General features: G+C 38.1%; 4 protein-coding genes across 4 annotated transcripts in view; 1 reads left to right on the forward strand and 3 right to left on the reverse strand.

Moving 5' to 3' along the window:
- Positions 1-179: 179 nt before the first annotated feature.
- Positions 180-3,387, reverse strand: LOC109608020 (CWF19-like protein 1). The gene is made up of 8 exons (XM_020024467.2): positions 2,755-3,387; positions 2,485-2,645; positions 2,329-2,433; positions 2,005-2,210; positions 1,633-1,951; positions 1,355-1,564; positions 818-1,056; positions 180-765 (listed from the first exon to the last, which is right to left on the reverse strand). Exons 1-8 carry the CDS (start codon positions 2,772-2,774, stop codon positions 460-462), a joined length of 1,566 nt encoding a protein of 521 aa, XP_019880026.1. The 5' UTR covers positions 2,775-3,387; the 3' UTR covers positions 180-459.
- LOC109608031 (farnesyl pyrophosphate synthase) overlaps positions 2,710-25,301 on the forward strand; it is a 38,615-nt gene continuing 16,023 nt past the window's right edge. Inside the window, exons 1-2 of the mRNA XM_049962735.1 lie at positions 2,710-2,729; positions 21,626-21,744. Coding sequence (XP_049818692.1) covers positions 21,626-21,744 — 119 coding nt within the window. The 5' untranslated portion in view covers positions 2,710-2,729. The remainder of the gene's footprint in view (positions 2,730-21,625; positions 21,745-25,301) is intronic.
- Positions 3,541-14,531, reverse strand: LOC109607223 (mucin-5AC-like). The gene is made up of 5 exons (XM_049967249.1): positions 14,376-14,531; positions 13,841-14,108; positions 13,362-13,699; positions 4,367-13,094; positions 3,541-4,302 (listed from the first exon to the last, which is right to left on the reverse strand). The coding sequence occupies exons 1-5, from the start codon at positions 14,529-14,531 to the stop codon at positions 3,698-3,700; spliced, it is 10,095 nt and encodes a 3,364-aa protein (XP_049823206.1). The 3' UTR covers positions 3,541-3,697.
- LOC109607233 (uncharacterized) lies at positions 15,309-23,644 on the reverse strand. The gene is made up of 12 exons (XM_020023754.2): positions 23,415-23,644; positions 20,503-20,647; positions 20,097-20,447; positions 19,762-20,043; positions 19,425-19,700; positions 19,076-19,372; positions 17,704-19,021; positions 17,477-17,649; positions 17,081-17,399; positions 16,787-17,023; positions 16,327-16,726; positions 15,309-16,276 (listed from the first exon to the last, which is right to left on the reverse strand). Exons 2-12 carry the CDS (start codon positions 20,576-20,578, stop codon positions 15,773-15,775), a joined length of 4,233 nt encoding a protein of 1,410 aa, XP_019879313.1. The 5' UTR covers positions 20,579-20,647; positions 23,415-23,644; the 3' UTR covers positions 15,309-15,772.

Genomic DNA, 25,301 nt, shown 5'->3' on the forward strand with positions numbered 1-25,301 from the left:
AATTGCTCAAAAAACCCGGTTAACTAGCGTTAGGACAATCTTTGAATAAATTAATTCTTAGCTTGTATTATCTATCTATAAACGACGAAGAAATTGATGAAATGATTTGATAGTAAATTATTTTCCTATTAATAATATTATATTATTATAATTGACAAATTGGTACAATTCAAACAATATTTATATAAAATTATTTTTATTAATTTACAAACTTTTGAGGACAACAATAAAATTTCAATTCAATGAGACAATATTTATACTTGAATTTATAACCTAAGGGATGGACGTTGTCAATTTTCGATGTTTCTTCCTAGTTTTCAATGATTAAATTGTAATTTATATGTTCCAAAAACACACAGTACATCAATCATGAAACTACAAGGAAATAACACCGAAAAAAAAGTGCATCTCATATATTTTCGAAAATGTTGTCACTTTCAGTTCTTCAGTCTTACATACTTAAATACAAAATTCGAAGGGCTCAAAAGCAGTTCTCAGTTTCTGAGCCAGATCAGTTTCCTTTTCCTTATCGACTATGCAATCTTTCCAGTCCGCCCTTTCAGGTAGGTTCAATACTGGTCCCAGAGCCAACACTTCTCTGCCGAAATTCAGGGGGAAATTCATATTGCTCTCGATTTTTGCGTACAGAACGTCACCATCAGGAAATTCCACGGTGAAGAACGGGCTCTTTGCGGACACTACCTGGTCTAGACGGAGGCTTGGATCTAACAACGTTAGTTTGAAGCCTTGACTCTCCGACTCGTCCTAAAATTAGTAAAATACATATTGTGAAGAGAAGTAATAAAAATATACATACAATAAATATTTGTTTTAGTTCTCTTAACGCTCTTTTTGGAATTGGAATGGCCTGCATTTGCATGTGGGAAGTTTTATAATTCCTTTCAAAGAAAATACCCACATGATCCCTTCTGGAATAAAACTTCTGCACTGCCTCTTTGTACATGTTTATTTCTTGTAAAACGTCTTCCGGTTGCGCCAGACTGTTTTGATAATGTTCAATGGGGCAGATCAGGAAATGTTCATCAACCATTCCACCTAAATAACATAATTTAAAATCATTATTTATTATAAGGGCTTATTCTATTACTAATCAATTGAAATATGTTGTTCCATGAGCAATTTTGATTAGTTCTTGGAACTTTGCAGCAAAGGAGAATAATAATTCTACATATTTAAAATAATATCTGGTTTTAATTTTATAGAAACAAAAATACCCACAGGTCACCAGCATTTCTTTAAATTAAAAAAAAAAACACTTAACTTATGGAGCAACATATTTCAGTTCCAACATGTTACAATTGCATATACCAGTTTCAACATTTGTTCAACATACCTTTGGCAAGTGCCAAATACGAATTGCTTGCAACATTTATAATAAGATGTTTTTCCACTAAAGGACAAGCCAAACAAAACCAACACTTGTTCTGGTCAAATTCGACTTTTTGTTTCTTTGGCCGTCTCTCCTTTTCTTGTTCTTGGCTAGTAGAAGTCGTATCATAGAAATATTGCGTGGCTGAGATAGATTTACGTTTTATTCCGAATACTACAATAAATTAATTAAATAATTAATTCTTTGACATTGCTAGAAAGCTGTTTTATATGGCAACTTACTCTTTGATTCTAAATGATTTATGTCAAATGGGCATGGTGTTTCATCAGTGGTTTTTTGCATTAAAAGTTGAACATTCATTTTACTTATTGGTGTTAAACCAATAGCAAACACCCACTTTTCTTTCTTCTCATTGCCCACTCTAGAAAGTCCAATAAACCTAGTCACACTTTCCATAGTCAAGTCTTGATCCCCTAAAACGGGACATCTGAAAGGAGGTCTTTCATAATGCCATCCTTCCAGTCCTGAGAACATGTAACGGGGTTTTAGCTTCATGCACAGATAAGCAGGAATGTCACAGCCAAAAAATATTTGTGGTTTCTAAAATTATAATTTATTAATAAAATATACTGTTACGTTTGTGAAATACTTACATCTAAATTGTCAGCTATGCCATTGGGCCACTGTGATGTAAGGAGAATGTCCACCCCCCGAAAAACCGGATTTCCTTTCAGACAGATATCGTACAGGTCTGATGCGTCTTTAGCCGTGTAACTGGTTTTTCCCAAAGTGTTACCATAAATACCACTTAAATATGCAATTTTTAGTCCCTGATTTCCTGTGTAGATTCCTCGTTTACCTAATAATTACATACATTGTTTGAATTTATTTTGATATAGGTCTGTTGAAGAATTATTATAATATTAGCACATTAAAATTAAATTAAATGTCATTCAGAACAAAATAAAATAACTTACCTAAGTAATATAAATTTTCACAAATTTCAAATTCAATCTCCCCTTTTGGATAATATTGAATATGTTCATCTTTATTTGGCCCAAGAATGTATGTGGGAATTGGCACTGTAAATTTATTGTAATAAATACAATGAACTAAATGGAACATTGACAAACCTTTTTTACGACCCGTTTTGTATGCGCTAAACTCGGTGTTGTTGATGCCAAAAAAATTGCCTACACATAATAACATATCAAAAGGTCCGGACTTTTTATTAATCGTCTCAATTCTTTGAAAAAGGGCATCGAATTTTCCTTCTGCATCTCCAGCAATCAGGCTAAAAATTTTGTTAGGTTAGGTTTCTCTAACTGTAAAAATTAGGCGAGTCCTTAAGAAACGTGAAGTGCAACAAGACAAAAAGGTAGGATTAACGATATATTACTTACATCTTTACTTTATCACTCATTGTTCTATGTCTAATTGTTCTCTCGTTTCTGATCAGCGACAAACCATAATCTACATCCTTGTTTATTTCGGCAGCCAATACGTAATATGAGCAACTCTAATTGTCTCCTGATTTTAGTAAAGACCTGGGAATTTATATAGTAGATAGCTGTGTAATTGTTCTGAATGTCGCAAGGAAACAACTAAAATACAACAGCTCTAAACAATCACTTGTAGAAATAAGTGAGGTTATGATGTTTGTTGATTATAGACAAATCACAGAATATACTGCAGGTAAAGTCTGCTGCACTTTGAATTAGATCACGGGTGTGCATTTCATTACAAAATTTAATTATGAGCAAGTGTGTTTAGACATATATTTTTTACATGTAGTTAATATAATTTATATACATGTCAACTGATGTAGACTATTTAAATGTAGACAAATATGTAGATCATGTGATCGTAATGGTTGCACACTGTGAAATGTTATATTTATATTTTGATAACTATACTGCTGAATGCTACAATTTGTTGACGCTTATACATTTTTTATATAGTAGGAAAAGCGTTTGACCCGTCTGAATTTAGAGAGAGACATCATGTATGACAGAAACAGTAGTCTGTCTCATAATGGAAGACTTGTCTTTATTGTATATAATGTCTCTTTCAGGATTCAGATGGATCAGACCCTGTTCGTACTGTATGTTCTTTACTTTTTAACACGTCGAATATAAATATACAATTAATTATAATTACATGATATAATTTCTAAAAAATATCTCTCATTAACTAGTATACAATTTTATTGTTGTCCTGATTAATTTTACATACATTGGAGAACTTATTATTTATATAAAACAAAAATAATATACATATATGTAATAATAATAATGTGTATATAAAAGTGAGTTTAATTATTTGCAAAATTATTAATAAGTAATATTACTGTCTGGATTTTCTCATTTCCAATTTAATTAATTCCCAATCGCAGAACGCCGTGTTGTCCTCATGTTCACATTGGTTTCCAGTAAATATGTATCCTCTTGGACAGTATAAAGGTGTTTTTGGTTCTCCGTTATGACAGTGGTAAAAACGTTGGCAATCATGGTGATCAGGTGCATAATTATTGGGTTGACATTTTTCTTCTATTTTTACTATTTCGATAAACTTTTCGTCACACATTTTTAGAATTTCATTAAATGTGTGCTTATGCAGGCAATGTCTGGTGTACAGCTTAAACACGTTGTTCTCTTCTTTACATTCGAAATACTGTTTAGGTTCGTCGGGATTGGCAAAGAGACCAGGACCAGTACATTCGATTGGTTCTTTCAATTTTTTCTGTTCTTTAGTCCTTTTGTGATAGGTACATTCAGGAACGTTTTCTGGTAGATCACACCTCATTTTCTTCTGGTTGAATTTCAAGCAGCCTGGACATGTATGAATGTTGGATTGGACCAAAAAATCACATCCAATAGGAATGTAACATTCGTAATAATGTATGCAAGAATTATTGTGTCGAAAGAATCCTTCTTTTGAACATTGGTTTTCTAAATAAAAAATTAAAGTATTAATATTCTAATTAAGTTAAATAAATTTTAAAGTTTGATTTACCTTTGGCATTACTAAATTTGCAAGCGGCCTTCGTTGTTTTAGTGACTTTGGAAGTGACCGAAGGGGCTCTGGTTGTGGTTTCTTTCACTTGGGCAGGAGCAGTTTGGGATATATCGGTTTGTTGAGTTATTTCATCTGTTTGTTTTGATGCAGTAGACTCTGTTACTTGACTTTCCTTGGTTATTTCAGTTGATACTTTGGACACGTCAGATTTTGTCCCTTGACTACCTTCTGTTATTTCAGCTCCTGTGGTTGATGATGGTGGCTTCGTAGACGCATTTGTAATAGCTACAGTGGTTGTTTCAATTTCACCGGGTGTCTTTGGACACAATATTGTTAGTTCAAAAACGTTTAAATCATTCTCATTACATAAATAGTAACAACCTGGACACTCTGTTTGGTGTTTGTTCGAGGTATTTTCAAAATGGAAGAGTCCTGACTCTTTACATTCTATGTGTGGGGGAGGTTTACATTCACTGTAAATTAGTTTTGTTGTTGCATCGGATTGTGTTGATTGAGTTCCTTTAGTCCCTGATGTTGTTATTTTACTTGTTTCTTTAGATATAGTAGATGGTGTTACTTGACTTTGTTCAGTTACTAACGTTGTTTGTTGAGATATCCCAGACTCTGTACCCTGACTTTCTTTAGTTACCTCGGTTGTCTGTTTGGAGCTGGCTGACTCTGTTGCTTGACTTTCTTGAGTGACTGAGGTTGTTTGTTTGGAGACGCTAGATTCCGTTGCTTGACTTTCTTGGGTTACTGCAGTAGGATGTTTAGATGCAACAGACTCTGTTGCTTGACTTCCTTGAGTTATTTCACTTTCTTGAGTTACTGCAGTTGTTTGTTTGGAACCAGCGGACCCTGTTGCTTGACTTTCCTTGGTTATTTCAGATGATATTTTGGACACGTCAGATTTTGTTCCTTGACTACCTTCTGTTATTTCAGCTACTGTGGTTGATGATGGTGGCTTCGTAGACGCATTTGTTGGTGTTACTTGACTTTGTTCAGTTACTAACGTTGTTTGTTGAGATAACCCCGACTCTGTACCTTGACTTTCTTGAGTTACTGCAGTTGTTTGTTGCGAACCAGCGGACCCTGTTGCTTGACTTTCTTGAGTAACTAAGGTTGTTTGTTTAGAGATGCTAGATTCCGTTGCTTGGCTTTCTTGGGTTACTGCAGTTGGATGTTTAGAAGCAGCAGACTCTGTTGCTTGACTTGCTTCAGTTATTTCACTTTCTTGAGTTACTGCAGTTGTCTGTTTGGAGCCGGCAGACTCTGTTGCTTGACTTTCTTGAGTAACTGAGGTTGTTTGTTTGGAGATATTAGGTTCCGTTGCATGACTTTCTTGGGTTACTGCAGTTGGATGTTTAGAAGCAACAGACTCTGTTGCTTGACTTCCTTCAGTTATTTGGCTTTCTTGAGTTACTGCTGTTGGATATTTAGAAGCAGCAGACTCTGTTGCATGACTTTCTTGTGTGACTGAGGTTGTTTGTTTGGAGATGTTAGATTCCGTTGCTTGACTTTCTTGGGTTACTGCTGTTGGATGTTTAGAAGCAGCAGACTCTGTTGCTTGACTTCCTTCAGTTATTTGACTTTCTTGAGTTACTTCAGTTGTTTGTTTGGAACCAGCGGACCCTGTTGCATGACTTTCTTGAGTGACTGAGGTTGTTTGTTTGGAGATATTAGATTCCGTTGCTTGACTTTCTTGGGTTACTGCTGTTGGATGTTTAGAAGCAGTAGACTCTGTTGCTTGACTTGCTTCAGTTATTTCACTTTCTTGAGTTACTGCAGTTGTCTGTTTGGAGCTGACAGACTCTGTTACTTGACTTTCCTTGGTTATTTCAGTTGATATATTGGACACGTCTGATTTTGTTCCTTGACTACCTTCCGTTATTTCAGCTACTGTGGTTGATGATGGTGGCTTCGTAGACGAATTTGTTGGTGTTACTTGACTTTGTTCAGTTACTAACGTTGTTTGTTGAGATAACCCCGACTCTGTACCTTGAGTTTCTTGAGTTACTGCAGTTGTTTGTTGGGAACCAGCGGACCCTGTTGCTTGACTTTCTTGAGTAACTGAGGTTGTTTGTTTGGAGATGTTAGATTCCGTTGCTTGACTTTCTTGGGTTACTGCAGTTGGATGTTTAGAAGCAGCAGACTCTGTTGCTTGGCTTCCTTCAGTTATTTGGCTTTCCTGGGTTACTGCTGTTGGATGTTTAGAAGCAGCAGACTCTGTTGCTTGACTTCCTTTAGTTATTTGGCTTTCTTGAGTGACTTCAGTTGTTTGTTTGGAACCAGCGGACCCTGTTGCATGACTTTCTTGAGTAATTGAGGTTGTTTGTTTGGCAATGTTAGATTCCGTTGCTTGACTTTCTTGGGTTACTGCTGTTGGATGTTTAGAAGCAGTAGACTCTGTTGCTTGACTTGCTTCAGTTATTTCACTTTCTTGAGTTACTGCAGTTGTCTGTTTGGAGCTGGCAGACTCTGTTACTTGACTTTCCTTGGTTATTTCAGTTGATATTTTGGACACGTCTGATTTTGTTCCTTGACTACCTTCCGTTATTTCAGCTACTGTGGTTGATGACGCATTTGTTGGTGTTCCTTGACTTTCTTCAGTTACTAACGTTGTTTGTTGAGATAACCCCGACTCTGTACCTTGACTTTTTTGGGTTACTACAGTTGTTTGTTTGGAACCAGCGGACCCTGGTGCTTGACTTTCTTGAGTAACTGAGGTTGTTTGTTTAGAGACGCTAGATTCCGTTGCTTGGCTTTCTTGGGTTACTACAGTTGGATGTTTAGAAGCAGCAGACTCTGTTGCTCGACTACCTTCAGTTATTTGGCTTTCTTGAGTTACTTCAGTTGTTTGTTTGGAACCAGCTGACTCTGTTGCTTGACTTCCTTCAGTTATTTCACTTTGTTGAGTTACTGCAGTTGTCTGTTTGGAGCCCGCAGACTCTGTTACTTGACTTTCCTTGGTTATTTCAGTTGGTACTTTGGACACGTCAGATTTTGTTCCTTGACTACCTTCTGTTATATCAGCTCCTGTGGTTGATGATTGTGGCTTCGTAGACGCATTTGTAATGGCTACAGTGGTTGTTTCAATCTCACCGGGTGTCTTTGGACACAATATTGTTAGTTCAAAAACGTTTAGATCATTTTCATTACATAAATAGTAACAACCCGGACACTCTGTTTGGTGTTTGTTCGAGGTATTTTCAAAATGGAAGAGTCCTGACTCTTTACATTCTATGTATGGGGGAGGTTTACATTCACTGTAAATTAGTTTTGTTGTTCCATCGGATTGTGTTGATTGAGTTCCTTTAGTCCCTGATGTTGTAAATTTACTTGTTTCTTTAGATATAGTAGATGGTGTTACTTGACTTTGTTCAGTTACTAACGTTGTTTGTTGAGATAACCCAGACTCTGTACCTTGACTTTCTTTAGTTACCTCGGTTGTCTGTTTGGAGCTGGCTGACTCTGTTGCTTGACTTTTTTGAGTGACTGAGGTTGTCTGTTTGGAGACGCTAGATTCCGTTGCTTGACTTTCTTGGGTTACTGCAGTAGGATGTTTAGATGCAACAGACTCTGTTGCTCGACTTCCCTCAGTTATTTGGCTTTCTTGAGTTACCTCAGTTGTTTGTTTGGAACCAGCGGACCCTGTTGCTTGACTTTCCTCTGTTGCTGAGGTTGTTTGTTTGGAGACGCTAGATTCCGTTGCTTGACTTTCTTGGGTTACTGCAGTTGGATGTTTAGAAGCAGCAGACTCTGTTGCTTGACTGCCTTTAGTTATTTGGCTTTCTTGAGTTACTTCAGTTGTTTGTTTGGAACCAGCGGACCCTGTTGCTCGACTTTTTTCTGTTGCTGAAGTTGTTTGTTTGGAGGCACCAGATTCCGTTGCTTGACTTTCTTGGGTTGCTGCAGTTGGATGTTTAGAAGCAGCAGACTCTGTTGCTTGATTACCTTCAGTTATTTGGCTTTCTTGAGTTACTTTAGTTGTTTGTTTGGAACCAGCAGACCCTGTTGCTTGACTTTCCTCTGTTGCTGAGGTTGTTTGTTTGGAGACGCTAGATTCCGTTGCTTGACTTTCTTGGGTTACTGCAGTTGGATGTTTAGAAGCAGCAGACTCTGTTGCTTGACTGCCTTCAGTTATTTGGTTTTCTTGAGTTACTTCAGTTGTTTGTTTGGAACCAGCGGACCCTGTTGCTTGACTTTCTTCTGTTGCTGAAGTTGTTTGTTTGGAGGCACCAGATTCCGTTGCTTGACTTTCTTGGGTTGCTGCAGTTGGATGTTTAGAAGCAGCAGACTCTGTTGCTTGACTGCCTTCAGTTATTTGGTTTTCTTGAGTTACTTCAGTTGTTTGTTTGGAACCAGCGGACCCTGTTGCTTGACTTTTTTCTGTTGCTGAAGTTGTTTGCTTGGAGGCACCAGATTCCGTTGCTTGACTTTCTTGGGTTACTGCAGTTGGATGTTTAGAAGCAGCAGACTCTGTTGCTTGACTGCCTTCAGTTATTTGGCTTTCTTGAGTTACTTCAGTTGTTTGTTTGGAACCAGCGGACCCTGTTGCTTGACTTTCTTCTGTTGCTGAAGTTGTTTGATTGGAGGCACCAGATTCCGTTGCTCGACTTTCTTGGGTTACTGCAGTTGGATGTTTAGAAGCAGCAGACTCTGTTGCTTGACTGCCTTCAGTTATTTGGCTTTCTTGAGTTACTTCAGTTGTTTGTTTGGAACCAGCGGACCCTGTTGCTTGACTTTCTTCTGTTGCTGAAGTTGTTTGCTTGGAGGCACCAGATTCCGTTGCTTGACTTTCTTGGGTGACTGCAGTTGGATGTTTAGAAGCAGCAGACTCTGTTGCTTGACTGCCTTCAGTTATTTGGCTTTCTTGAGTTACTTCAGTTGTTTGTTTGGAACCAGCGGACCCTGTTGTTTGACTTTCTTCTGTTGCTGAAGTTGTTTGCTTGGAGGCACCAGATTCCGTTGCTTGACTTTCTTGGGTTACTGCAGTTGGATGTTTAGAAGCAGCAGACTCTGTTGCTTGACTGCCTTCAGTTATTTGGCTTTCTTGAGTTACTTCAGTTGTTTGTTTGGAACCAGCGGACCCTGTTGCTTGACTTTCTTCTGTTGCTGAAGTTGTTTGCTTGGAGGCACCAGATTCCGTTGCTCGACTTTCTTGAGTTACTGCAGTTGGATGTTTAGAAGCAGCAGACTCTGTTGCTTGACTGCCTTCAGTTATTTGGCTTTCTTGAGTTACTTCAGTTGTTTGTTTGGAACCAGCGGACCCTGTTGCTTGACTTTCTTCTGTTGCTGAAGTTGTTTGCTTGGAGGCACCAGATTCCGTTGCTTGACTTTCTTGGGTGACTGCAGTTGGATGTTTAGAAGCAGCAGACTCTGTTGCTTGACTGCCTTCAGTTATTTGGCTTTCTTGAGTTACTTCAGTTGTTTGTTTGGAACCAGCGGACCCTGTTGCTTGACTTTCTTCTGTTGCTGAAGTTGTTTGTTGGGAGGCACCAGATTCCGTTGCTTGACTTTCTTGGGTTACTGCAGTTGGATGTTTAGAAGCAGCAGACTCTGTTGCTTGACTGCCTTCAGTGATTTGGCTTTCTTGAGTTACTTCAGTTGTTTGTTTGGAACCAGCTGACCCTGTTGCTTGACTTTCTTGGGTTACTGCAGTTGGATGTTTAGAAGCAGCAGACTCTGTTGCTTGACTGCCTTCAGTTATTTGGCTTTTTTGAGTTACTTCAGTTGTTTGTTTGGAACCAGCTGACTCTGTTGCTCGACTTCCTTCAGTTATTTCACTTTGTTGAGTTACTGCAGTTGTCTGTTTGGAGCCCGCAGACTCTGTTACTTGACTTTCCTTGGTTATTTCAGTTGGTACTTTGGACGCGTCAGATTTTGTTCCTTGACTACCTTCTGTTATATCAGCTCCTGTGGTTGATGATTGTGGCTTCGTAGACGCATTTGTAATGGCTACAGTGGTTGTTTCAATTTCACCGGGTGTCTTTGGACACAATATTGTTAGTTCAAAAACGTTTAAATCATTTTCATTACATAAATAGTAACAACCCGGACACTCTGTTTGGTGTTTGTTCGAGGTATTTTCAAAATGGAAGAGTCCTGACTCTTTACATTCTATGAGTGGAGGAGGTTTACATTCACTGTAAATTAGTTTTGTTGTTCCATCGGATTGTGTTGATTGAGTTCCTTTAGTCCCTGATGTTGTAAATTTACCTGTTTCTTTAGATATAGTAGATGGTGTTACTTGACTTTGTTCAGTTACTAACGTTGTTTGTTGAGATAACCCAGACTCTGTACCTTGACTTTCTTTAGTTACCTCAGTTGTCTGTTTGGAGCTGGCTGACTCTGTTGCTTGACTTTCTTGAGTGGCTGAGGTTGTTTGTTTGGAGACGCTAGATTCCGTTGCTTGACTTTCTTGGGTTATTGCAGTTGGATGTTTAGAAGCAGCAGACTCTGTTGCTTGACTACCCTTAGTTAGTTGGCTTTCTTGAGTTACTGTAGTTGTCTCTTTGGAGGTGGCAGACTCTGTTGCTTGACTTTCTTGAGTTGCGATGGTTGTTTGTTTGGAGACGCTAGATTCCGTTGCTTGACTTTCTTGGGTTACTGCAGTAGGATGTTTAGATGCAACAGACTCTGTTGCTCGACTTCCCTCAGTTATTTGGCTTTCTTGAGTTACCTCAGTTGTTTGTTTGGAACCAGCGGACCCTGTTGCTTGACTTTCTTCTGTTGCTGAAGTTGTTTGTTTGGAGGCACCAGATTCCGTTGCTTGACTTTCTTGGGTTACTGCAGTTGGATGTTTAGAAGCAGCAGACTCTGTTGCTTGACTGCCTTCAGTTATTTGGCTTTCTTGAGTTACTTCAGTTGTTTGTTTGGAACCAGCTGACTCTGTTGCTTGACTTCCTTCAGTTATTTCACTTTGTTGAGTTACTGCAGTTGTCTGTTTGGAGCCCGCAGACTCTGTTACTTGACTTTCCTTGGTTATTTCAGTTGGTACTTTGGACGCGTCAGATTTTGTTCCTTGACTACCTTCTGTTATATCAGCTCCTGTGGTTGATGATTGTGGCTTCGTAGACGCATTTGTAATGGCTACAGTGGTTGTTTCAATCTCACCGGGTGTCTTTGGACACAATATTGTTAGTTCAAAAACGTTTAGATCATTTTCATTACATAAATAGTAACAACCCGGACACTCTGTTTGTTGTTTGTTCGAGGTATTTTCAAAATGGAAGAGTCCTGACTCTTTACATTCTATGTATGGGGGAGGTTTACATTCACTGTAAATTAGTTTTGTTGTTCCATCGGATTGTGTTGATTGAGTTCCTTTAGTCCCTGATGTTGTAAATTTACTTGTTTCTTTAGATATAGTAGATGGTGTTACTTGACTTTGTTCAGTTACTAACGTTGTTTGTTGAGATAACCCAGACTCTGTACCTTGACTTTCTTTAGTTACCTCAGTTGTCTGTTTGGAGCTGGCTGACTCTGTTGCTTGACTTTCTTGAGTGACTGAGGTTGTTTGTTTGGAGACGCTAGATTCCGTTGCTTGACTTTCTTGGGTTATTGCAGTTGGATGTTTAGAAGCAGCAGACTCTGTTGCTTGACTACCCTTAGTTAGTTGGCTTTCTTGAGTTACTGCAGTTGTCTCTTTGGAGGTGGCAGACTCTGTTGCTTGACTTTCTTGAGTTGCGATGGTTGTTTGTTTGGAGACGCTAGATTCCGTTGCTTGACTTTCTTGGGTTACTGCAGTAGGATGTTTAGATGCAACAGACTCTGTTGCTCGACTTCCCTCAGTTATTTGGCTTTCTTGAGTTACCTCAGTTATTTGTTTGGAACCAGCGGACCCTGTTGCTTGACTTTCTTCTGTTGCTGAAGTTGTTTGTTTGGAGGCACCAGATTCCGTTGCTTGACTTTCTTGGGTTACTGCAGTTGGATGTTTAGAAGCAGCAGACTCTGTTGCTTGACTACCTTCAGTTATTTGGCTTTCTTGGGTTACTTCAGTTGTTTGTTTGGAACCAGCGGACCCTGTTGCTTGACTTTCCTCTGTTGCTGAGGTTGTTTGTTTGGGGGCACCAGATTCCGTGGCTTGACTTCCCTGTGTTACTTCAGTTGTTTGTTTGGATCCAACATATTCTGTAGCTTGACTGCCTTCAGTTATTTCACTTTCTTGAGTTACTGCAGTTGTCTGTTTGGAGCCTGCAGACTCTGTCGCTTGACTTTCTTGAGTTATTGAAGTTGTATGTTTGGAGACGCTAGATTCTGTTGCTTGGCTTTCTTGGGTTACTGCAGTTGGATGTTTAGAAGTAGCGGACTCTGTTGTTTCACTACCTTCAGTTATTTGGCTTTTTTGAGTTACTTCAGTTGTTTGTTTAGAACTGGCGGACCCTGTTTCTTGATTTTCTTCTGTTGCTGAGGTTGATTGTTTGGAGGCACCAGATTCCGTGACTTGACTTCCTTGTGTTACTTCAGTTGTTTGTTTAGAAGCAACAGATTCTGTTGCTTGGGTTCCTTGAGTTATTTCGCTTTCTTGAGTTACTCCTGTTGTATGTTTGGACCCACCAGATTGTGTTTCATGGCTTATTTCTGTAATTCCCGTACTCTGTTGAGAAGCACCAGATTGTGTCACTTCATTGCCTTCTGTTGTCCCAGTTACTGTGGTTGGTGATGGTGGCTTCGTAGTAGCATTTGTATTACCTGCAGTGGTGGTTTTAGTTACACCCGGCGTCTTTGGACACAATATTGTTAGTTCAAAAACGTTATAATTATTCTCATTACATAAATAGTAACAACCTGGACACTTTCTGTGGTGTTTATGTTTTTTTGAGGTATTTTGAAAATGGAAGAGTCCCGACTCTTTACATTCTATGTGTGGGGGAGGTTTACATTCACTGTAAATTAGTTTTGTTGTTCCATCGGACTGTGTTGATTGAGTTTCTTTATTTCCTGATGTTGTAATTTTACTTGTTTCTTTAGATATAGTAGATGGTGTTACTTGACTTTGTTCAGTTACTAAAGTTGTTTGTTGAGATAACCCAGACTCTGTACCTTGACTTTCTTGAGATCCTGCAGTTGTCTGTTTAGAGCCGGTAGACTCTGTCGCTTGACTTTCTTGCCTTACTGAGGTTGTTTGTTTGGAGACGCTAGATCCCGTTTCTTGACTTCCTTGGGTTACTCCAGTTGGCTGATTTGAAGCTGCAGACTCTGTTGCTTGACTTGCTTCAGTTGTTTGGCTTTGTTGAGTTTCTCCATTTGTTTGTTTGGTTATGCCAGATTGTGTCACTTGACTTTCTTCAGTTACCTCAGTTATTGCGTTCAACGTTGATGTAGCATCTGTTGTTTCACCATTTTCAGGACATGATATCGTTAGCTCAAAAATATTGTTATTATTTAGATTACATAGATAATAACAATTTGCACATTTCATATTCTTGTTTGTGGAATTATCAAAATAGAAAAGTCCTGAATCTTTACATTCTATATCTGGGGGAGGATGACATTCGCTGTAAATTAGTTTTGTTGATCCATTAGACTGAGTTGTTGGAGTGTCTTCGGTTACTGCTGTTGCTTGGCTTGAGATAGTAGATAGTGTTTCTTGGCTTTCCTCGGTAATTTCAGTCGTCTCCTGGAACCCGTCAGTTTGTGTTACTGGACTTCCATCAGTTACTTCAGTTATTGGTGTTGATACTGGTGATCCTGTAGAATCACTTGAAATACCTATTGTTGTAGTGTCCAGTTCGTCCTGTCCATTAGGGCATAAAATTGTTAGTTCAAAAAGATTTAAATTTCTCTCATTACATAAGTAGTAACAGTCTGCACATTTTGTGTGATTGTTATCCTGATTTGTGGAATTATTAAAAAGGAAAACTCCGGGTACTTCACATTCTATGTGTGGAGGAGGGTGACATTCACTGTAAATTAGTTTTGTTTCAGGTTTTTCGTCTGGTTTTACGCATTTTTTTAATTTCTTATCATAATGCATCGTTGTTGGACATTGGCACACAATCACATGTTCAGGCTCACAAATTAAATACTGCTTGTAAAGGTTTTCGTTTGGATGAGGAATTATGCCCTTTTCTTCGGGACATTTCTTTTTATGTAACACGCACAAGATGTTGCCACCACCGGGTACAGGATGGCATCCTCCCAATGTAGAATTAAACATTTTCTCTTTTTCACAAGTAATTTGTTTGACTTTAAAAGAAGTACTGGTTTTAATACAAATATGATAAGACTTTAAATTTGGACCCTCTATAATTTGGTTTTCACTGTAACATTCCAAATTTGACCAGCTTGCCTAAAAGAACCAAAGTATTCTTATAAATATAAAAATAATTAATATTAACGTACCGTAACTGAGGTTTGTAGAAAATTTTGAAGATGTTCGTCGTCTTCTGGACCACCATTTTCATTAAATGGAATATCAGCAAATGTTGTTTTAATAAGTATCACTCCAACAACTATATTCAATAACATATTTTTCAACGTCTGACGAACGAGTGGGTCCAAAATTTTATTTTTATGACAATTATTTCTGAGATAATTTAACAGCTAGATTAAAAACATTAAATTAACCACGTGTCTCAAAATTTCAACCAATTCAGCACGTTTAACACAATTTAAATGCATTTTAAATTTAAGCGTTTTAAATTTATTACTTTTCATATTAATTGTAATGTGTGATAAAATTAATGGGAATGTAATAGTAAAAATTAAGGCAATTTTTCACTAGAGTCACGAAAAATAATTTAATTATCAGTCCGGCTTTCGTTCCACAAATTATCTGTACCACAAAATTGGTGCCTTGCTTTAAAACTTAATTTAAAATGAGTATTAAAAATAAATCAGACACTAACGGCTTTTTTATTAGTTGATTTTATCTTCTTGCTCTAACATATTAATAATATTGGGAATTATAGGTGAATAAATGTCACATTTTCATTCTAAAAATCATATTTTATTGCATAATTATGTACATGACTTATTCTTAAACTTAAAAATAATAGTATAATGTCTATTCTAAAAGATGTTTAAAAAAATTAAAAGATATGCTTTAAGAGGTGCAGATAAATTAAATAAATGTTGTGCCTTCTACGTCTTTTTATGGCCTTCGCCAAATTTGTAAAAAAAAGTATACCTAGATTGCGTTCATTTGGTAAAAAATATTACTAATACAATCACAATATGTTTGACATGAGCGGTATACTAGGATAGGGCAGTGAAAATATTGCATATGTCTTTATTTGCTTATTAAATAAAAAATATCTCTAATGTTATCCTATAAATAAATTTTTAGTTAGATATAATAAGACATTTTCCGTTCTCAATGTGAAATTACGTAATTGGTAATTGGTAATCAGCAAATTGTCGGATGAGATCAGAGAATGTCCGCAATATTTGAATTAATTAATTTTTTGGGCCGGGCGATCGTCGTCGTTTGGGTGACACAGCTATACTGCGCAGGCTTCGAGATCGTTCGAAGAGCGAAGGATCGGTATAGATGGGCTCGCTGGGATCTTCGAAGGGTCCCCCGGGTGCGGGACCTGGACAATCCATGTCCTCCTTGGGCAAAATCGGGAAGTTTCTCGTGCTGTTAAATCCACTGAACGGCTTCGAAATGCCTGCCCCGAAAATTGAAATACCCGTCGATAAACCGCTGCGAGAGGTGTTCGGGTACGAGGACGTGGAGAAGTTTGAGGAGGAGCGGTCGGCTATCAAGTTTTTCTTCATGACAACCCAGTATTTTCTGTAGGCAAGACCGGCGATCAGAGATATGGTCAAGAGGATGGCGATTAAAGCCAGCAGGGAGCTGACCAAACCGTGGTATTCACCGGGCGTTAAGCATACTGTGTCTGGGATCTTCTCCGCTTTTCTGGCTTCTTGTTGTAGCTCCTCGCGTGAATCGAACACCTGGAATTAATATGGTTCAGAATTTAATACTTTTTAGTCACGTCCATTACCTCTATCATTTCCCTGACAAACTCCGGGGACTCGTTCTCCTTGTCCTCAGTACTAGCCTCGTCAGATTTTACCTTTATATTCGAATCGATCGACTTGGGGAACGAAACAGTCGTTTCATTTTGCTCGCTTGAAATCTCATTCAAACTGGACACGGTGTTGTTGGTTTCCAAAGTAATTGTTCCGTTGATCTCACGTTTTCTTCTACCGAACGAAGGCTCAGACCTTCCGGATCCGGACTGGCAGTAAGCTGGTTGACAACCATCCCTACATGTCCTCACAGTTGCTTCAAACACCAAGAAATTTGATTCGGGGATTTTGAAGGCATTAAATCTGGCTTCCAAACTGTCTCCAGTTCGTCCTTTGTCCAATTCGGGGAATACGTAGCTATCGACTGGACATCTACAGTAAACGTAAAAACGTTGTCGAATACATGAATTAGTATTTTATTGAAGTACGTACCCAAATCTGTCAATAAGCTGAACAGACCTTCCAGAATATGGATCTCGTGCAACAACGTTAGTAGCAAATATATCAGTCACATAGTTATATCCATCTTGTGCTTCCAATCTGAAGGTAAGAGGATCACCAACTGCGATTGTGGTTGTCGGTCTGCCTTGATACAAAATCATCAAACGTACTTTGGAGCTTAAAGAATTTTCTGCTGGCAAGTACTCGATTGGAATGGGGCTTCCCGAGCTAAAACAATGCATGAACGTGTACACCTCATCCGGTTAATGTTATATGATAACTCACCCGGCTCCGATAAATCCTGAGGAAACAACCGCCTCGCCAGGTCCCCTAAACAGACACGTCAAATTAAACCTCTTATCCTTGCCAGTCTGTACGAAGTCACTGAATTGAACCACAACTATGTTGGTCATGGTGTCACCGTATCTTTGGGTACCACACTCTGGATAGCCTTGAGCCCCACTTATTCGTAACACGTTAACAGTACCACCGTTGCCTCTGAAGAAGCATCTGTCGTAAAAACCGTAGGTGTAGATTCTTCCGTAGAACCCTTCTGGCGTTCTGAGCGTGAACTCCATGCCATCTTCGTTGCATACTTGACTGACTGGTGGGATAAATTCATTCAATCACTTTTAGCATTCACATTTTATTTATTTATGTTATTACAAATTATTTAATTACCATCTAAACAATCTCCATCTACTCCTTGTCTACCCATGGAACGTTCGTAAAAATCGTAGTTGCCTGTGGTGTCGAAGAATTGCGGATTGCTTACTTCCAAATCTCTTGAGTCGCGATCACTCAATTCGCAGTTGTCACGTTCTCTTTCGTTTTCATAACCAGGTGGTAAATCCCTGTAAGAAAAATGATTAGCTGAATGATGTTGTTGATGGTTTTCTGATCCTTACCTATAATTGAAAGATCTACATATGAAATCCCTGATTTCAACACATTCTCTCTGACATTGGCTCAATGAAGGTACGTTAAGGGTTCTCCTGATGAATTCCTTTCGTGCTCTTTGTCTGCTGCCCATTTGTTTAAAATTATCAACATCCTCGCATCTTGTTCCATATGGTCTATCATAAATTGGTCCGTCTGGGCCAGGTGAAATCGGTCTTCTGTTACCACCAACTGGTGGTCTATCATCGTAAGGCCTTAATGGCCCAATATCTACTGGTCTTCCTGCTGGTCTCCTATCAGGTCTAAAGAACCATCTACTACCTCCATCTCTTTCGTCACCGTAATAGTCGTACTTGGAACTGTCATATTTGTCATCATATCTGTCGCCATACTTTCCACCATATCTGTTTCCATACCTATCTCCGTATTTATCTCCATACCTGTCCCTGTCCCTGTCTCCATATCTGTCACCATACTTGTCCCCATATCTGTCTCCATATTTATCACCGTATCTGTCACCATATTTGTCGCCATATCTGTCTCCATATCGCCCTCCATATCTATCGCCATATCTGTCACCGTATCTTCCCCCATATCTTCCACCGCCACCTTCATATTTGCTACCGCCTTCATAACGAGTTCCTCCCTCGTAACGACTGCCTCCTCCATAACGCGATCCATAGTGGTACTCATCCTCACCGTAGCGACCACCTGCGCCTCCGTACCTGCTTCCATATTGATCCCGATCTCTGTCTCCATACCGGCCTCCATATCTGTCACCATAACGGCCTCCATAACGATCGCCATACCTGGTTCCATAACTCTCCCCGTATCTGTCACCATATCTGTCTCCGTACTTCTCGTCGTACCGGTCGCCGTATTTGTCGCCTGGAGGATACCGTCTGTCCGGATACCTGCCTCCACTGGAGGATGGCGGGAACGAAGGGTACCGATCTCTGTCATCAAATCTGTTGGGGTATTTCGTATCAGGTCCAACGGGATAACGACTTCCACCCCTGTCAGGGTACGAATCTATTGGTCTCAGAGGGTATCTGTCTCTATCATCGGGATATCTATCGTCGTCGGGGTACCTATCAGGTCTGCCGGGATAGTAATCACCGCCCCCGGAACTGGGAGGGTACCTATCACTAGGATATCTTCCGCCAGAGCCAGTGGGTGGGTATCTGCTGCCGCTGCTACTTGATGGGAACCTGCTGCCACCGCTGCTGGGTCTAAAGCGGTCGCCTCCATGGAAACCGTCTCCGGGTCTGAAAATGCTGCCTCCATCGCCCGGACGTGAACCGATACCGTCGCCGTCGCCACCAACTTTGAACAAAATTCAAAGTTAATGATAATTTGTGTGCACACATGAGTACTTACGCATTAGGTTTTCGTAGTAATCGTAGTCGGCATCGTAGATGATTCGCATGCCGTCCCTCTGGCTGAACCTCGTCAATCTGCAGGTGCGGTATCTTTCGCTGTACTCGGCGGACTTGCACTGGAAGCTGGGTTGACGAAGACACTCATCCAAGCATTCGCTGAGTGATCTGCCTGATATTTCCGACTGATGTTCACCCCCCAGCCTGCTGTTTCTGTACCTTTGGAAGGCGGTGTCGGGTTTTTTACCGGTGAACAAGTGTGACGTGACCGAATTGTCTGGGTATTCGGAACCTCGTGCTACAAGAGGATTGTTAATTGGGTGAATTGGTTTGAAAGTGTGAAAGCTTACGGCTATCTAAACAGGCGAAGTCATAGAAATGGTGCGTCGGACTGCTGGCAACCCCCAACTCGTCCTTTTGAGATATCGAATCCTCCTCCGATAGGGTACATTGCTTGGTCATCTCGTCGTATTCCAGGGACCTACAGAAATATTTCTCCGCCCTAACACACATCGCCTGACAGTCCTCCAAAGTCACGTTCGAAAACATGTCGACTTCGAACGGTCCACCCAAACGTTTGTTCTCCTCTTTTATAAACACTCCCAAACCGTCACATCTTCTCTCGGCTTGAACACAAAAGTGGCCACGGTATAGTTCTGTGCTAAGTGATTTGAGGTGCTTTATTACCATTGAGACAGGTATTTTCCAGATAATCGGACTCGGCGTCGTCCTCCAACAATTCCGGATGGGTTCTTCGGGTGAATCTGCTCAGAGTGCAAGTTCTCATTGCCACGTCAAATGTCGCCGACCGACAAACAAAACTAAACTCGTTCAGGCATTTGTCCTCGCATTCAGTTCTGTTGTTTGCCGTCATCTCTTTGATGTCCGGTGCTGGTAGTTTTAGCTTCTTCCTTGGATGTCTTTCGAATATGTACTTTCTGTTAGGACATTCCCTCTCAGGTTTGACAGCTGCAACATTACAAGTCACGGCGAAATGTTAACAATAACAAGGATCAACTTACAGGTGATGCAAACTTCGGTGAAATGCACACTGTTGGGCACCAGAATGAGGCTTCCGATGCCTTCAGGTTGGGCTTGTTCCGACGTTAAGTAACAAGTACTTTCTTCGTATTCCGTCCCACCGTTGTAAGTAGCTATTCGACTGCCAGGTTGGAAGTCAAACGAAACACAAGACCGTACTATGTTGTTCGAGGATCTGTCTCGCAGGCACAAGTCCTGGCACTTTTCCAGAACCATAAACGGAGGGGCCGTGTCTCGGACGATGTCGTCGTCGAATCCTTGCAGTTGGATGTTGGGCAATCTTTCGTACATTATCTTCCCGTTCATTGCACCAGAGCCGCAGGATGTTTGGGCTTAAACAACAAGAAGTTGACAACGGGTACTAGAGTGGAACAATTCGTTGATTACCTTTGGTCATCATCTTCAAAACCGTAAGGACAGTTATTGCTTGCACCATGCTGGGGACGTAGGGGTAACTTTTCATTTTGATCCTCCTATGTACTGTGGTCTTATACTATCTGGACATACTTTGCCTTCTGCGAAGAGAACACAACTGAAAATCAGATCCCGATGAGCGGTGCATCTAATGTGGACATATGGTGGGGGAAATAATCGACAATAGATCAATACAATCAATACATTGAAATTGTGAATTCCATTAAACAATAAGTGAATTAAACTGTCCTTCCGGATTCCCACGGTTGGTGCTTCTATCTAGGTTATTCGCTATGGGAAAAAGCTGCAAGTGCAACTTGAGCTTTCCATCGGTTCTGGCGAACGGCTTGGCAAATATACGATGGCACGTTTTGTAATCTCAGTTGGTGGACGAGACAAACAAACAGGATGTATTTCCTGAAATTTTATGAATACGTGTTATCCGTTGATCTCGTTCGTTGGGCACCAAGCGTGACACCCAATCACACATTCCATCATAAAGCACATTTTTTTTTACTGAGATCACAAACAAAAGTGCTTCACAACCTTACATTTTATAATTCGTTGGGGGCACAACATGTAAGGTAAAGTGCACAAGTGGATGATCAATCATGATGTAAAGATCAATAATCAATACAGAAAGTTTTGTGCTAATAAATAATATGATCAATGATCTCACCAATTATTCAAGTTAGTGAACGGAACAGGATAATGGCGTGACGCTCTTGTTTCCGAAATCAGGAGACTGTGCACTGATTGTATCAAGATCAATCGTGACAATAACACTCGATCATATTTGACATGTGTTAAACCGTTGCGAATGGTAGTCGTTAATCCGTGTAGTATATGGGAAGGCCTTGTAACCACAGACCATGCAGCTTTACATGTCATTAAAAAAATTGGATGTGCTCATGACATTCCTGACCAATAATATACTATAGAGTCAAATAATAATTAAAGGACACATTTAAAATTATTATATTTAACTGCTTTATTCAAATAAATAATTTGCTTTGTATACTTGAAATTAAATACAATAATTTCCATTAACAAAAATCGATGTGACTTGGTGAGTAATCAAAAATGTTTGTTTCAGATGTCCTTCTTAAAAATCTCGTCAGTTCGTGCCTTACTGATCTCTAATGTGACCAGCAAATCGAAGCTAATTAGCCCATTTACACAGCATCAGGAAAGATTACCAATGATCTTTAACCGGTAAGTTTTTTAACTTTAAGAAGCCAGTTTAAAGGTACTTTAACTTCTTCTACTACTATTATCGAATACAAAGTTAAGTCAATATTGATAGAAAGATTTCCTTGTTTTCCTTGTGTATTTTTTAAGTGTTATTTTCTAATTAAAAAAGTAGTCCTAGATTTTTTCGTCAAAAAATGGTCCAAATTATGTGTTCATCCTTTTTGGACTTCAATTGGTCTTTACAAAAATCAAATTTGCTCAGAAATATTTTCTTGTTTTCAATCTATTCTTTTTTTAAGTGTTACTTTCTAATTAAAAAAGTGGTACTAGATTATTTCATCAAAAAATGGTCCAAATTATGTAGTTCACCCTCTTTGGAGTTCAATTAGTCTTTACAAAAATTCAAATTTGATAAAAAGATTTCCTTGTTTTCAATTTATTCTTTTTTAAGTGTAATTCTCTAATTAAAAAATTGGTACTAGATTTTTTCATCAAAAAATGGTCCAAATTATGTAGTTCGTCCTTTTTGGAGTTCAATTGGTTTTTACAAAAATCATATTTGATAGAAAGATTTCTTTGTTTTTAACTTATTCTTTTATTAAGTGTTATTTTCTAATTAAAAAAGTGATTTTAGATTTTTTCATCAAAAAATGGTCCAAATTATGTAGTTCACCCTTTTTGGCGTTCAATTGGTCTTTACAAAAATCAAATTTGATCAGAAAGACTCCCTTTTTTTCAATTTATTCTTTTTTTAAGTGTTATTCTCTAATTAAAAAAGTGATACTAGATTTTTTCATCAAAAACTGGTCCAAATTATGTAGTTCAAATTTTTTGGAGTTCAATTGGTCTTTACAAAAATCAAATTTGACCACAAAGATTTCCTTGTTTTCAATTTATTCTTTTTTTAAGTGTTATTTTCTAATTAAAAAAGTGGTACTAGATTTTTTCATCAATAAATTGTCCAAATTATGTAGTTCATCCTTTTTGAAGTTCAATTGGTCTTTACAAAAATCATATTTGATCAGAAAGATTTCCTTGTTTTCAATTTATTCTTTTTTTTTAAGTGTTACATTCTAATTAAAAAGAATGGTGTTAGATTTTTCCATCAAAAAATGGTCCAAATTATGTAGTTCATCCTTTTTGATTGAAAAAATCTATTTTTGTAAATATACGATAATATTGTGTGCTTCCTACAATGAGTTTATAAGTTCTTGAGGTTGAAAATATTATGGCATATTTACTGATCTTAAAATTTTCTAAAAAGTTATTTTCAGAATTGTTAAGATGTAGTAGTATTGTCATATTTTTGCAGACAATAAAATAGTGTAAATTTGAGATAATTTTCAAGGTTATTCAAACTAGAAGACGTCAAAATCTTCTAAAGACAAGTACTTCTGTATTTAAGAGAATGATCAAGATTTACGATTATTAAAGTGTTGATAAAATCCAAAATAAACATTCTACAACAATTAACCTTTTAGTAGACGTGATTTTTAACCAAAAGAGCTACAAAACAAAACACAAATCAGTGACTAAGAAACAACTCGGAGGCGTACCAACGCAACGCACCTTCAACAAATCCTCATTAAATACGCCACTGACGAAGCTAGAAGAAGCCAGATAGAAGAACGAACTCGCTTAATAAATTACCATCACCGTAACAAGTGTGCAAGGGCCCTAGAGGTACTCACTAGTATAATCCCGATTAGCACACGGTCACCAAAAACGCACACCGACTATCGCGCTGAAAAAATCGCGACCAAATGATATTGTCCGGCAGCTGCCGATGACTCTTGTGCGCGAGGAGGCCTTGGTGACCGGACGGTCCGGATGCTCTTTTGTCCCGGCTTCCGGGAAAGCATCGACGGTTCGGGTCAGTGGATGGTCATTGCACACGCATCCATACGACCATGTTAACTCTTTTGCAACGCCGATCCGTCCAACTGGCTACGGTGGTGCTGTTAATGTATTCACCTTTTTAGGGGACACTTCTGATTCAATGGTCTCAGCACTGAATGCTACCAAAGGTTGCGTACGTTTCAGAACTGACATTTGTCAACTTTTTTCAACCATGGTTACTGTTTATTATTATTACGCAGAGCTTTTTCAAATCAGCTTCTACTTTAAGTTATCATGGTAACATTGAAGAATTATTAAAAATAATTTACTCGAAGTTTTCCAACAGTCTTTCATTATAAAACTATGTTAATAATGGTTTGGTAGAAATAAGATTTTTCTGCAATTTTTCTAGAATTTCAAGAAATGATTTGTTAACTTTTTTCATGGATACTGTCAGCTTCTTCTTTAAGTTATTATGATAATATTGAAGAATGTTTAAAAATAATTTACTTGGAGTGTTTCGACAGCCTTTCCTTATAAAAGTAATAATGGTGATAAAAATAAGATTTTTCACCAAACCGTTAAAATAATTATTGTCATTATTGTTTCATTGTGTTTTGTAGAATTTCAAGAAATGATGCGATTTGTCACACATAAAATATTGCACAGTTAGTTCACTTGTTATTTTGCCATTTCAATTGTTTACCAGAATCACATTTTATTAGTTGTTGGAAATCTGAGATAAAAATTCGTCACATCTTACACAGTGGTACCATTGCGTGCCTTATTTATTAGCAATAATTACGTTTTTACTAAAACAACACCTAATTTGAATGCACGTAAGGACAATTACTGTGATTAATGAATAACAACTAGGTAAATCAGCATAATCGAAATAATTATTCCAAAAATTTGTCCGGTTAACTTGGATAACAATGAATAGTTGAGGAAAATTTGTAAAATTTATTAAAGAATACTCTTTACGGTCTACATACAAGGACCTTGTTTGGGCAATAAACTGCTTTATCTAAATCTCCCAGCTAGTTTTATTTATTTTGTGATTTTTTAAACAAACATTATTCTGAATATGACCATTATAAAACCAATAAACTAGGTCACAATGCCTAATTTAATAATTTATAAAATCCGGTGGTTTTTAAATAAACCTATTAATAACCATCAACGTGACAAAATAAATATAAACAAATGTGCACGAATTTTGCACGACATTTTATATTTAATTGTGTGATTAAGTTAATATATGATTTATTTATCAAATTTTATTTTTAATTTAACTAACAATGGTACCACCACGATTACGATACATGTTTGTTGATCCAAGATTCCGTTAATATTTGCCAAACAGCACAAACAATATTATTTCTGCTCGGTATCAGGCACTTTATTTTGAAATTAATTAGGAAAATTATCAACGTTTGGCATTAAAATAATCAGTCCTGACGTTTTTTACTATCTTTCAATTTATGAACATAAAACCTGACTTTTGCTAATTTTAATTACAATTTTTTATTATTTAACAGGAGAAATAGTTTACAGTCCAACCAAGTAAAGTGACAATAATTATTTTTATTATTTATCCTATACTTCGGTCCTTACACTAATATAATGTAGAAATAATTACAAAATAATAATACAAACAAATTAACAAATTTAATGTATAAGTAGTAAGAAATAAAAATTGAATGTATATCTGTATCATCAAGAAAATAATGATTATT

This window comes from Aethina tumida, chromosome 1, assembly GCF_024364675.1.
Source record: "Aethina tumida isolate Nest 87 chromosome 1, icAetTumi1.1, whole genome shotgun sequence".
NCBI classification, from domain to species: domain Eukaryota; kingdom Metazoa; phylum Arthropoda; class Insecta; order Coleoptera; family Nitidulidae; genus Aethina; species Aethina tumida.

Bases quoted from the DNA above. Each gene is read 5' to 3' on its own strand.
- LOC109607233 (XM_020023754.2), bottom strand. From the start codon at position 20,578: ATGAAAAGTTACCCCTACGTCCCCAGCATGGTGCAAGCAATAACTGTC. The intron at 19,701-19,761 runs GTAATAAAGCAC...TTTGTGTTCAAG, and splicing joins GGAAAATACCTGTCTCAATG to CCGAGAGAAGATGTGACGGT. The intron at 16,277-16,326 runs GTAATGGACGTG...TATTAATTCCAG, and splicing joins TTGTCAGGGAAATGATAGAG to GTGTTCGATTCACGCGAGGA.
- LOC109607223 (XM_049967249.1), bottom strand. From the start codon at position 14,531: ATGTTTAATTCTACATTGGGAGGATGCCATCCTGTACCCGGTGGTGGC. The intron at 13,700-13,840 runs GTAAAGATTCAG...GTGAAACAACAG, and splicing joins TCCTCCCCCAGATATAGAAT to ATGCTACATCAACGTTGAAC. The intron at 13,095-13,361 runs GTAACACCATCT...TTGTGTCCAAAG, and splicing joins TAGTAACTGAACAAAGTCAA to ACGCCGGGTGTAACTAAAAC.
- LOC109608020 (XM_020024467.2), bottom strand. From the start codon at position 2,774: ATGAGTGATAAAGTAAAGAT. The intron at 2,646-2,754 runs GTAAGTAATATA...CAAAATTTTTAG, and splicing joins ATGAGTGATAAAGTAAAGAT to CCTGATTGCTGGAGATGCAG. The intron at 2,434-2,484 runs GTTTGTCAATGT...ATAAATTTACAG, and splicing joins CAAAACGGGTCGTAAAAAAG to TGCCAATTCCCACATACATT.